Here is a 13,573-nt window from a genome sequence, read left to right as displayed (position 1 = left end):
CTCTCGTACATCTTTTTATACCTCCAGCTTACATGATGTAATTTTCCCTCTGATAACTGCTACCTGTTACCTTTCTTTCTGATTTTCAGTTAGTGCAATATTTCTTATGGTGATAAAGCTCTGCTTTCTAAGTATGTTATTCCAGGTTTTAGCTGTGTCGACTCATCTTGCAAGAATTCTCACGACTTTGCTGTATAAAATTAGTAAAAAGATGCAGTTTAAGAGAGTAGCAGAAGCTTCAAAACATTGCTTGTATGACTGTATTTAGAATTCCAAGTTGTTCTGATTTTTATATGCTACTTTGTCAGTCTAATTGTTCTTGTAAAGTGTCCTCTTGTTTCTTATAAACTGAACTTTGAATGGATTTTCACAGTGCAAACTGTGCATCTCAATCTAAATTTGGATGTAGTTTGAGACAGCTGAATAGCATCTTGCTTTAAATGTCTCTTTTTTAAAAAGTTGGGGTTTTGTGGTTTCTTTGTAGAAATGCTCTAAATTTTTTTTTTTTTTTTTTAATAAATTCTTGCCTCTTCACAGCTGGCGTATTGCATAGTACAGTTTCTGGAGAAAGACCCTTCACTCACAGAACCGGTAAATATTTCTTTCATAATTTTTTTTTAAAAATATGAATGACTTACCCTGTGGAGAGAAATGTAAAAAATCTAATTTCTTTTCCTTCTAATTTAGGTCATTAGAGGTTTAATGAAATTCTGGCCAAAAACCTGCAGTCAGAAAGAGGTAAGTGTTATGCTAGGATTAAAAAAAAAATAAAGAAAGAGTTATTTTACTCTAAAGCATAATAAGCAGGGAATCTTGAAATAATTTGTGGTTGATAGCACATGCTGTGGTGAATCTTGGTATTATGTATTGTAGATGATTTTTCAATACTGTAATTCTAGTTTTTTTGAACAGTTTTACTGTGAAAAGTTTGCTAGCTCTGGTTTCTATTCATAAAATAAGTCCTGGTACTTCTGCTGAGAATTTTTTAGAAAGGAGAAAATAAACATAGTTGAGGATAGGTTGGAAAAGTCTGTCACACTTGAAATTGTTTATATCTGACAGCAGTATTTTTCCAGTGGGGATGAAAGATACTCTAGGTGGTGTTTACCTACTAAACATGTAGAAGATGCAGTTAAGCACGAGCATTTTTGTTTCAGATGCAAATCAGAGTTTCTCTAATGAGGTTTTGTGACACAGCAGAACTGTTACTTTGAATATTGCTCTCAAAAATGAAGTAAAATTAGGAGAATCTCCTTAGTTATTAAGGTTTAAGCTTTAGTTGTTCAGATCTTTGTATGAGACAAGGTATTCATTGGATGTATGTACTGGTGCAATTCTGAATTCAAAATACTTTAAATGCAGCACTTGAAAAAGAAACTTGTCCTTGTTTTAAGGGACTGAATCCAAAAGCTGCCAACATAGAACTGATTACATTTTTTGAGAGAGGGTCTCACTGAGCTAGTGAGGTTTCCATTTCTTCCTGAAGCAGTAGAATTTGAAGGTTACCAGCATTCTGCAGAACAAGAGGATTTGGAGGTTTTATATTCAATGCTTTCTTTTTTGTCTTTAGGTCATGTTCCTAGGAGAGCTGGAGGAAATCTTGGATGTAATTGAACCATCACAATTTGTCAAAATCCAGGAACCCTTGTTTAAACAAATTGCCAAGTGTGTCTCTAGCCCTCATTTTCAGGTCAGTGGTAGAGGTTATTGTTTGTATAGGAAAATATAGTCTTAGTTTCAAACATAACTCCCCCAGATGTAAATATTATTTTATGTTATTTTTTTAAACACTTGTCTTCTGTTGAAGAGGGTACATTGGGGTGGAAGGTTAGGTCTGAGCTCCATGAATAACTTGTTGGAGGTGTTTGGGGTTACAGCACAGAACTTGTCCTTCTGAGCCCCTCACAAATCCTTAAGCTGTGTCCAAGCAGACTTTGAGCCCTTCTAACTGTGAGTGACAGGTGCTGGCCCTGGAGATCAGGGAGGATGGCTTTGCTCCCTTGCTATGGTGCAGTGTTGTGCAATTCTTGTTTTCTGACTTGCTTCCTTCTAACCATGTAACCATGTGTCTGGTTAGAGGTGACACAAACTGTAACTTGTTCTAATCACATTGTATAATGGGAGGAAGGGGAATGAATGGGATGTAAATGGATGTGTGAAGAGGATATAGAGTTCATGGCCTGTAGTGTCTCCGAATTAAGCCTGGTGATCTGTCCTGGCACAAAGACAGATGTGACTTTTCAGCTCTTCCTTGGACTACATCTTCTTTTAAATCATAATTCAGATCAGCATCCTCCTTCCCAACCCCCAGCTCCTCTCCAGTGTAATTACTGTCCTTGGTACCTTCCCCACAGTAAAGATTTCTCCTCTCTTGGCCCAGCTACTAGGCTTTTCTCTGTTTCCTTCCTCAGCTATCCCAATGATGCTGGGTTTTTTTCCAGCTGCACTCTTCCTGATTTTGAGGGAGAGGGTGATGGGAAGTCTTTGCTCTTCTTTCCCCTCCTCAACTGCAGCACTGATGCTGTGTCTGCATCCAGTCTTCAGTGAGCAATAACACATTGCTCAGGAAATAGAGGGGGTGCTGTGGGATCAGAGCTACAGGATAGGAACTTAATTCCATTAATGTATGTTATGCTACTGATTTGAATTTAATTCCAAAACTAATGACTCTTATTAGCTCCTCTTTGTGGAGTTTCTCTGTGATTTGTTTTTCCTTCGGGAAATCACAAAATTACAAGTCTCTGAATTCCTGTTAACATTTTATTTCTTTGACTCAAAGGTGGCTGAAAGAGCGCTGTATTATTGGAATAACGAATACATCATGAGTTTGATAGAGGAGAACTCAAATGTTATACTTCCCATCATGTTTTCCAGCCTTTACAGGATTTCTAAAGAGCACTGGAATCCGTAAGTTTATGCATTTACACTTTATTTTAGCATTTGACATCCCACTGATAAAATTAGGGAATGTCTGCTGAAGAACATGTGAATGGGAGAGATGCAGACTCAAAGCTGCTCTGAGCAAGTGCAACTCTGTTAATGCCAGTATATATTAGTCTGCACTTGAGCTTGTCTCAGTGTTTTTAATTAACTGGTATGTGTACAAAAATCACTACCTTGTGGGATAAAAATAGGCCTTCTCAAGAGTAGGAAAAAAAGAAGAAATTAAATGTTACATTGTTATTGAAGGAAAAATGTTGCTCATCAAGTGTTTCTCCTACGCAGTTTTTTTATAAATGGGTTGACTCTTAAGCCTGATTGTAAATTGTCTAGAAGAATATCACTTGACATTAATAAAGCTTTGTGGCTGTATCACCAACTGATACCTCTGGGAGACCTTTGGTGTTGGCATTTTTTTAAACATCCATTAAACATACAGACAGTATATTCTTAGGTTGTTTTTTCCAAATTTATTTAAATACAGCTGTTCTCTATGACAATAATTGAGCAGTTAATTTATATTGATATCATGATAATTAGGCAATTTCATTTTAAACTGAATTGCAGAATAAAAAGTGTTTTAATGAAAAATTTTGCCACAGTTAGATGACATATATCCTATATTTTAGTTGGAAAGTTTTTCTAAGTCAAGATGATTAGCATTTAGTAAACCCAGTATTTCTAATGAGCTGTGCTATGTTCAGGTCCCAGTTGCTTTGAGACCTTACTGTAAAATGTTTCATCTTTTCAGACATTGGTCTTTTTGTTCTGTACCTAGTCAAACTCTCAAGTTTGTGTGCTTACATGACAAATCTAGTGCTGCTGGAAAGCAGGTCAAAAAGGACACTTTCCATGGCACAGCACTCCCATTACCAATCTCCAACTTTTATATTATGCACTGGGATGCTTCTGGTAATGAGAATATTCCAGTGCCACAGTTCAGAGTTTTCATACCCATAGAAATTTTGTTACATGAGACAGTTTTAAACACACATCTAAAATAAAGGACATATTAAATGAATTTTTATATTTATAAAAAAAAATTCATGCAGACAACAAAAAAGAAAGTTTATTTAAAGAGTAGAGGGAGACAGGGGTGCGTGGGAGATGGCACATACATAGTTTGTGTGCTGTAAGGATTAGCTCCAAAGGTTCCTGGCACTTGTGCTGTTGATTCACTGCCTCCTGGCTGAGGAGCTGCTTCTTCAGCAGCCCTGGGTCTGAATATGGCAGCCAGAGTAGTGAATCAGGAACTGTGAAAGGGAAAATGAATATGAACTGTATGAGCACAAGGAAATCACTCTTGCAATACAGCTTTGTATTTTGCATAGATGCACTGAATATTCAGCTTCATAGAAGAGTCATAAGGAAATATGAATCACTTTCATTTTGTGTTTGAATTCTGTTCCTTCTGCCAGCATTGATGATTTGAATCTCTGAAGTTGCATTCAGAATTGCTCCACAGCATGAGAGAAGAGACTGTAGTTATGTGTAATAGCTTTCTGTTGTTGCCTTTTACCCTGGAGTTTTGGCCTGCTCCCTTTCAGTAGTCAGTAGGGACATGAAAGCTGATTCTCACCTTTAGGTATGTTAATCAAAAGGAGTTTCACTGAAATCGAGGAATTTACATAACCATACTTGCAGGAACAGAATTGGTCACAGAAAGGCTGGGAAGAGAAGACGCTTTTTATTTCACATTTGATTTCACCTGAAACTAATGGATTTCTTTCTTCTTCCATGTTTCACAGGGCTATTGTGGCTTTAGTCTACAATGTGTTGAAGGCATTTATGGAGATGAACAGCACCATGTTTGACGAGCTGACAGCCACTTACAAGTCAGATCGTCAGCGGTAACTTTTAAAGCTTTTTTTTGTCAGCTGTGCACATGGCCTGCAGTTTAGTTCTCCCCTTACACTCAGGTGCAGTTGCAGAATCTCAGACAAAGTAGACACTGCTCCATTTTTGCCCTTGGCTGCTCATTAGGCTTCTCATTGCAGGGATGTGAATTTGTGTGCAGGTTGTTCTTTAGCCTTTATTAAATACAGTATCCATTGCATTGCTTGGGAATCCACATTCCTCATGCAATTCCTTTTTGACTGCCCATTCCAAAACATTTAAGAGTATCAAGATCTTCAATAATAAAAGGAAAACAAGGGTTTAAAGGTAACTCTTTGCTTAAAGACTTTTAAAAAAAAAGAAGTTACATTGAGGTTTGGAAAGAGACATGAGGGACCACCCCTAAGATTTGATTTTCCAAACTGCTGTTTGTAGGCTGGATGAGGTCTTAAAGCAGAGTGGCATCTCTCAGCTTTTTATTTCTTATTCAGAGATCCTGCTGTATCTGTCAGATATATTTTATTAAATATTTTATATATATCTTTCACTATGCAGGATCCATTAAATACATCATTCATAGAGGCATTAGTTCAACTCTAGTGGCTTCTTGTCTCTTCTTCTATTTTCCCTGATCTTTATTTCTCCATTACACTGCAGTATCTTTTCTCAAAAAAGTTTCACCTTATGCAAAGATTAGGTGAACAAAAGAAGCAAATTTCAGAAACTTTGAACAGTTTGCAACATCAATTAAGTCATCCCTGGCTGCAACTCAGGATTCCCCCAAGCAATGCAGAGGGCACTCCATGTCAGCAGAGATTTTTTAGGGCAGTCCAACCTTGAAAGTCTCTTGGCTGTTGTTTTTTTGACTTGTGTGACTGGAGTTACACTGACCTTTCATTCCACTTTGTTTTATAGCCCAAAAGATCTGCACATAACAGGCTAGTTCATTAATATGGTATTTTACTTCTAGAGACTTGTTTAAAGATGCACTTAAACTAAGAACTCGGATGTTCTTGATATGTATTGATAAGTAAGTGCCAATCTCAAAGTGCAGCTCAGACAAACTGTGTGGTTTCCTAGATAAAATGCAGAGAGTTTTAGGACTGCTCATCTAATCCAGTTATTCACTAAGGCAGCTTAGTGACCTGAATCAATTTGTGGTTGCCCTTTGCCCCTGAAGATGAGAAATTCTGCTCTGAACAGGACCAGACACTGCAGTGGTGTGTCCCCTGTGTGGATAATGGGGAAAGTTTAGTGGCTGAACTGCACAAAGAATTTCTTTTGCACCTGCTGACAAGGCTGGTGCTAACTATTTCACCATTTTTATTTACTTCTTAGAATTTTAAAATCTGAATGCATAAACCAGGATATTTACCTTAATGTTTTCAGAAAATCTTCAGCATCTTAATAAAACTACATTTCAAAAGGATAGCTTTGATACCACTTAAGGCTTGAGGAGAAATACCTTCAATATTAATGACTAGGCTAGATCAAATAGGCAAGTTGGATGAGGTGATCATCCTCTAATAGACCTTTAGGTAAGCAGGCATGTATTTCCTAATGATTAGAAGATAAATATTGGTAAGTAGCCTGAAAATGTAAGGCTATTTCCCTTATTCGTGTATTTGAATTCAAATACTTTCTAGTAACAATAGGCTCTTTTTTTGCTTTACTGTTCTGCAGGGATTTATCTGAAAATTGTTTGTTATTGTTTGTTGTTTTGTATTTTTTTATATGTTTAAAATCCTTTTGGGAAATCAAAATTCCAAACAAATGAGATGTTGGTATGTTGAATCAGACTGTGTAGGAATATTTCTAATCTATTGAAAAACTTCTCAAGACTTCTGTAAAGTGACTGGTAGAGAATCTGTGTATCTGTCATTGTTAGATATCCATTTCATCTAAACCTGCAAGGTGATGTCATAGAATTTGAAAGTATTTTGTGCCTTGCAGTCTCAAGGAAATTTATTCACAGTGTGCTGTGGCAGAGACAGGAAATTTAGAAAGCAAACAATGCAGGTAAAGTAAATGTTAGGTTTGCTGTTTAATTTTCTCAAATCAGCCACTGAAGTCTGTTGTTAAAGCAAATGCTACATAGATCTTGCAGGAATTTGGTGTGGAAAAAGAGTAACTCACTGAACAAAATGCACATCTTGTAGGTTGAACTTTGCCTTGGTTGGTGCCTAAGCTATAGGGAAGCCAGCAGTCAATGTAAGTAAAAATAGTGATTCTAAAAGAATCAGGGAATGCTTTCCAGAAAGTTGCTGTGATTTAGAAGATTATGTATATCTTAAGCAAACATAAAAATAATGACATAACTTAGTTCAAACTGTTTTTTTTATAGTTTTGACAGATCTGTAGTAAAAGTCCACTGCATTTTTGTAATTCCTCATTGCAAATTAGTGTCTATGAACACTGTCACTTTGCTCAGCTTACATTTTATGCTCTTCTCATACTGCTTTGTTTAGTTATATTTATGTAGGCAACAACAAGGAAAAAATATTTAAAAAGTTAAATAATATATTAGGAAATTACAGTTGTGTTCAAGAAAATTAGTGCAGCTATTTAATGTCAACTACATGTTTTTTAACAAATATTATAGTCTTCTCTCCTGCTAACTCTTTGTTTTATTTCATCTGTCAGTGAGAAGAAGAAAGAGAAAGAACGTGAAGAACTGTGGAAAAAACTGGAGGATTTGGAATTAAAGAGAGGTCTTAGACGTGATGGAATAATCCCAACTTAACAAAAAAACAAAACAGCATTATTAACCTGTGGAGTCACACATTTATGTAGTAGAAGATGGAGCAACAGTTTTCTGTATTGTGCAACTTTACAGTAGATTTCACATTTGTTTCATTATTACAACAGCACTGTATATACCTGTCTCTAAGTAAAGGAAAAAAATAAGGACTTTAATCCAAAGTTTGGACAACAGATGGACTTCTCAGAACTTTGCAAACATAATCATTGTTTTAACCCTTCTTTAAAACCAGTCTTCAAAGATCTGTTGATGAAAATTGCAATGTCAGATTCCATTGTCAGGACCTGTTCCTTATTTATCGTTAGCAGAGAGTATAATACAACTTTCAAATGTGAACAATCTTAAAATTTAGCTTGTCTTTCTGCTAAACTGTTACGTGTATTTATAGTAAAAGAGAAAAAAGACTGTCATTTCCTTATGAGTTTGTGTAACATCCTCCTTCTCTGGATAACTTTACTGTAATTTGACTTTCTTTTCCTTTTGCATATCTTCATAAGTTGAATGTCCATTCAGATCAGGGCCATGAAAAACATTGGTCCTGAATAAAAGTTTTGTTTACTGGTGTGAGCATTTTTTAGTACCAGGCTGTCTCTGGTGCTTCCTTAATTTGAACATTAGGAATTAAAAAACAAGTAGGTGATAAACATTGTAGGAAAGGGAGCTTTGGATTCGTGCACCTATTTATTGCAAATCCAAATTCGTGTCCACAATCCTTGGAAAAAGAAAAGGGCAGTGGTAACACCCTGGACTTCAGTACCTAACCAGTATTAGTGATGCAGCATTGGACACAAGTACCAGAATTGGTTTAGAAACACCAATTGCTAAATTATTGCAGTATGTTCTTATTGGACCATTCAGAAAGAACAAAGACACATGCTAAACAACACAAACATGAAATGTATCTCCAGTGGTCATGGATTTAATTGGAAATTGAGTCGAGATAGCAGTTTGGACAGTTTGGAGTTGTTGCCTTACTTTTTAATATGTATTTATAAAGTGTTCCAGCAAAAGAGGATGTAGCCTCTAAGAAACATACTCTAGTGTTTTTGTGGTTCTAGTACTATTACTCATCACAGTACCAGCCCTGTGGTCTTAGCTGGAAAGGATTCTGGATAATACACTTCTGCATTCTCATCTGGATGCTCATTCCTAACTACTGTATTTGTTACCAAAAGTGGTTCTACAAATGCTACTGAAAAAAAAAAAAAAAAAGATTCTGGAAATCCTAATGTTCTGAGTATTAATAATAAAGTTTAAAATGCTTTTATATCAAAGGTGCATTGTGACCAAATTGTTTAAAACAAAAGAGGAAAAAAAAAAAACAAAAACAAAGAAGAGGGCTGTATTATAAATATACATTATTGGCTATCTGCTTTGTATTTGAAAGTGGAATCTTACATCTTTGGTAGGTAAAATGCTGATAAGACTTATGTACAGTATATATTTAGCTAATGCAGTTGCATTATTCTATACCGGAAGGTATGTGTTTCAGGATTTTTCTCCAGGATGCTTTTGAACTGTTATTGATATGACAACAGTGAATTGATAATCCTAAACCATCAATCCAGCAGTATTTACAGTATAAAAATGAATTGGTGTTCATGAGTCTTTGTGATAGTTGCAAACATGAATTTATGACCTGTTGCCATTGATAGAAATACAGTATAAATACAAGCTTGTATATTTTTCTTCCTACCATTTAAATATACAGTAGAATTTGAAGTTTTCTTGTTTTCAGGCACAGAAAAAAGGTAAAAAAAGAATTCCCTCCTAGACTACTGACTGTTTCAGGATTATCAGGTCACAGTTTGTACTCCTGGGTCTGCACACACAAATGTTGTAAACTCAAGGTTTTGTAAGAACTTGACACTGTTAATTCTGGGGAAAAAAAAAAAGTGGAACTAGTCATATGCAACACCAAACACAACATGATTTTATGGGATTATTATGAGCTTTTAAGAACATTGACTGGGACGCAATGTAAATTAGGCAGTTACTGTCATAGTTGAAACATTTTATTTTAAAGTGCTGAAGCAAAGGTGCAAGCTGAAATACTGAAGATTAAATAAATTTATAACAAATCATGTCCCTTAGCCCATTGATTTTGACAGTCTTTTATTTCTGTTACCAAAAGAAAAAAACTTCCTGGTGTGATTTCTCTGTGAAATGATCACTCACAGTACAAGAGGGTGGACTCAAACTCATGCTCAAAGACTGTGTTCCATTGTGAAAAACTGAGAAAGAATGGAGGAATAAAGCTTCATGTTTTTCACCTGGTGGAGTAAAACACAACAATGTGAAATTAGAAAAAGCACCTTGTCCTGTACTTAGAGTTTAGGTGAGTGTTGTTTGTTCATATCTATTTTTGGTTTTGCCATGTCATTCTGCTATTGATCATACAAAACTGAGGAGAACCTGGTGGGTTGCAATATTTCGTGGCCTCTGCCGCGGGGACAGCGGGGAGTGTCTGACGTTTGTAGACGATTTATCACTTCTGAGAAGGAATGTTCCTTTAAGGAGAAGGAGATGATGTGCTGTTGTGAAGTCACTTGACTCTAAAGGCTGGGTGATGCACCTGAAGAAGCACCTGCTGCCAGGATCCAGAATCTGGCCCCACGGGGCTCCCGCTGGAGCTGCAGGAGGAACAAGAGGAAGGCAGCCCCTGGGCCCGAGTGTGATCAGTGCGTCAGAAATTCTGCTTCTCTTTGCTTCTTGAGTTCCACAAGCCACCTTTGTTTGTGTCCATGTTGTTGGTGACTGCTCGTCCGGCAGGCGTGGGGTGGTCCTGCGTGTCCTGGGCCACATTGGTCTCTGGGAAGGGTTGAGCACTGTGCTCACAGGAAGGAGCTGCGAGGGCGTTGGGTCATGGGGATGTAACAACTGTACAAGTAAAGTTCCTCTCATACACTCTGAATTGACCACACGTTGCTTTCTTCATCTTGCACGTCCCCCTTGCTGTTTTCCTTTTGTTGCTTTCGAGTGTTTTTTGTCTTTCTTCCAAAGGTTGGAATGCTTTAAATAAAAGTGTTCTAATGCCATTGGAGCGTTCGCTAGCAGGGTTACAGTAAATTTAATCTTGGTTTTGTTAGCGTAAGTAAAAGGGTTTAATTTATTTTTTTATCTGTTCTCATATGTGGAAAAGTCGAGGATGTTGGAGCCAAGAATTGCTTCAGTAAGAAAGGCAGCAGCTGTACTTACACTATGTGTGCGTAAGTGCAGCCTTAGGCTCTCTCACTCGATAGAAAAGAAAATATATTAGGAGCTGTAAAAAGCTCCTCATTGTTTTGTGAGGAGTGGGAAAGATGAGATTCTTCTCCCTCCAAGTAAAACTAACCTAACTTCCTTTTAGCTCTGTCTTTGAAAACAAAGATGCCCTTGTTTCTTAATTGTGTGACACCACTACCCCAAAGCAGCTGCCCTTAAAGAAGACAAAGGTGATGAAGCTCAAGGTTGAAGAATGTTTTTATTTACTTGTAGCTTTTTTAATTTGGCTCATGTGCTTCCCTTAGCAGCTCTGGAGTGAGCCATGAATTAATTTTTCCTAGTTGGTATGTACAGCAGATTTTATGTAGCCCAGTTTTCCATTTTGAACTTGATGAAACAGCATCTTGAGACAGAATGGAACTACTTTTGGTTGAAAACTTTTATCCAAGTGTTGCTTCCCGTCCACAGAAACGTGCGCTTTTTATCACGACCTCTCCGAGTAAGAGTTTTTGTTACTTGGATCACCTGCTGTAAATATGTTGTATTCATAACCTCATGGAGCCATGAGGAGTTTTCAAATATAAATAGTACCAGTACATTTCTTGTTGTTGTCCTATTTTTGATTGTAGTATAGCGAATGGCCTGTCATGCTTTTTGTTTCAAGGTTAGCATTAGATTCATAGATCTTAATATTTTAGCATTTCATTGTTTAAGCAGGAGAGGGCAGCAAAAGTTCATTTTTCCCCATAGGAATGCTCTGGTCCCATTACTGTTTTTAAACTTAGGTGCATCTAACTATCTATGGGTAGGGGGGAAAAACGAAACTTTTTTATATATATTAAAAGGTGCATATGAAAATATATAGACTGGTCCAACCAGACTGTGAAAATGTCTTCTACTCTACATCCAAGTAATAATAAAAATATCTTCCACCTCTGGATAAAGTACAAGCAGGTCTTAAACTCTTGGATTCAAATGTCATTCTTTGGAAACAGTTTACTTTCTTAAAAATGGTATCAAAGAAACTCAAACTCAATGGTGCTCCCAGCTATAAATGTGTTACCTTCCTCTTTTGCACATGCTCAAGAGGCTCTGTACTGTGGGCGCATCTAAATAAAGAAGCAATGAAGTGTTTTCCAGGTGCTTGGCTTTTTTTTCCCCTCCTCCTGTCTAAACTTGATCAGCCTTTTCAGCAGTGAACTTGCAGCAATCAGGTACCCATCTGCATGTATCAAATGTAAGGACTCTTGTCTGGAGAAAAATACCCCGAAAAACGAAGCAATGAGGTGGTAATTTAAGTTTCAGCCAGAATTGCCATAGTTAAACACTAGTTTTTCAGTAATTTTTTTCAGAGGTCCTCTGGTGATGGTGAGTATCCTTGCACCTCAAAGAACCCCCTGTGAGGGAGGTCAGGGTGCAGAAAAGAGGCATTAAAGCCACACGGTGTTCTTTGGGAACCCTCTGAGCCTTACACTTTGCAGCTGGTGAAGGACTTTGTACCTCTATGGCAGCATTCTCGTGTTTGAGTCCTCGTGCTGTTCTGCTTTGCAATTTGGAGGTGAAGGGAAAGGCTGGAGATGGTCACATACATGGGGAGACCCTCTGGAGAGAGCCATGGATAGGGGCACTGCAGGTGAACAGCTTCAGCAGCAGTGTAGGAGAGCTGGCTGTTCAATAAAATGAGAAAATATTTATTAAACATCAGATTTTTAAATAAGTTTTTTTACATTATTTGTTCCAATAGTCTAATCCTTAATTCTTTCAATTTTTTCCCCTCAGCTTTAATTTTAAACAGTTGGATCTTGCCTGATTTTGTTAGAAGACCTCATTATTACAAATCTCTTTAAATACTTGTAAGACAATATTCAGATCACTTAACAACTTCATGTCTTTTTACTTTCTTGTTGCAAGGCAAGTATTTTCTAAAGAAGTTATAAAAAAAAGAGAACATGCAGTAAGTTGGCCTCCAGGGTAGGATTTGTCTTCTTACTTGCAAGTTAGAAATCAACCTTTACAGGATTGGAATTAAAAACTTAAATTAGATTCTGCTTTCAGTAATGATAATTGCTTTGCTAATTTTTCATCTTGTTCTTTCCTTCTCAGGGTCGTTTTGGTTTCTCATACAGCAGCAGAATGCCTGGTTTGTCTTACATTAAGTGAAGACTTCAGATCACAATAGTGTATGAAAATAGTTCTGTGTGCAGATAAAGGCTGTTCCCAAGGCTGCAGTAATTAGTTCCTCAGTGTACTGTGAAGGAATAGCTTGGGAGTTAAACTGGACAATGATACAACGTCTCAAATTATGTTCTGTCGTTTTAAAGATTAAACACTGGAGCTGGAGCTGAAACAAACATATGAATTTGTTAGTGAATACCTTGAAAGCAAGTGTACTAGCCCACTGTGAGCAGTGACCACAGGCTCTTCTGGGAGTTTCTGTGACATGAAAAATGATCATACAAAAACTTTATCTCACACTGTATTTATGTTTGGTTGGTTTTGTTTTCCCCCTGTCCATCTTGTCTATTCAGTATTATCCCCCCTTGAAATCACTGAAGGTGTGAAAGGTCAGAGTCACTCGGGAAGGATGGAAAGCTTGGGATGCATTTAAAGAAATGTCTGCTTTTTATACAGTGGTTCATACTTGGATACATGCTTGAAAGTGTCTGGGAACCTGGATCCAGATCCCTGGATCTGGGAAGGGCTTCCAAATAGAGAATGAGAAAGGAATATTCTTTGCACCACCTGAATCTTGTCAAAATTCTTACTTTGCAAGCTTTTCCTTGTGTATGAAGCCTCTGCATTTCCCTGACAGAGGAAGCAGTGACCCAGCAG

The 13,573-nt window shown here is 37.1% G+C and overlaps 1 protein-coding gene across 3 annotated transcripts in view; it reads left to right on the top strand.

The window, feature by feature from the left end:
* Positions 1–11,875, top strand: part of PPP2R5E (protein phosphatase 2 regulatory subunit B'epsilon) — a 73,845-nt gene extending 61,970 nt beyond the window's left edge. For all 3 annotated transcript variants that reach the window (XM_033062448.1, XM_033062449.1, XM_033062450.2), the window contains 6 exons: positions 538–591; positions 688–738; positions 1,571–1,690; positions 2,780–2,907; positions 4,689–4,790; positions 7,420–11,875. In XM_033062448.1, coding sequence (XP_032918339.1) covers positions 538–591; positions 688–738; positions 1,571–1,690; positions 2,780–2,907; positions 4,689–4,790; positions 7,420–7,519 — 555 coding nt within the window. In that variant the 3' untranslated portion in view covers positions 7,520–11,875. The remainder of the gene's footprint in view (positions 1–537; positions 592–687; positions 739–1,570; positions 1,691–2,779; positions 2,908–4,688; positions 4,791–7,419) is intronic.
* Positions 11,876–13,573: the final 1,698 nt, after the last annotated feature.

This window comes from Catharus ustulatus, chromosome 6 (genome assembly GCF_009819885.2).
Source record: "Catharus ustulatus isolate bCatUst1 chromosome 6, bCatUst1.pri.v2, whole genome shotgun sequence".
In the NCBI taxonomy this organism is placed as follows: Eukaryota; Metazoa; Chordata; class Aves; order Passeriformes; family Turdidae; genus Catharus; species Catharus ustulatus.
The sequence above is the reverse complement of the archived record's forward strand: the minus strand, read 5'-3'. Positions and strand labels throughout refer to the sequence as shown.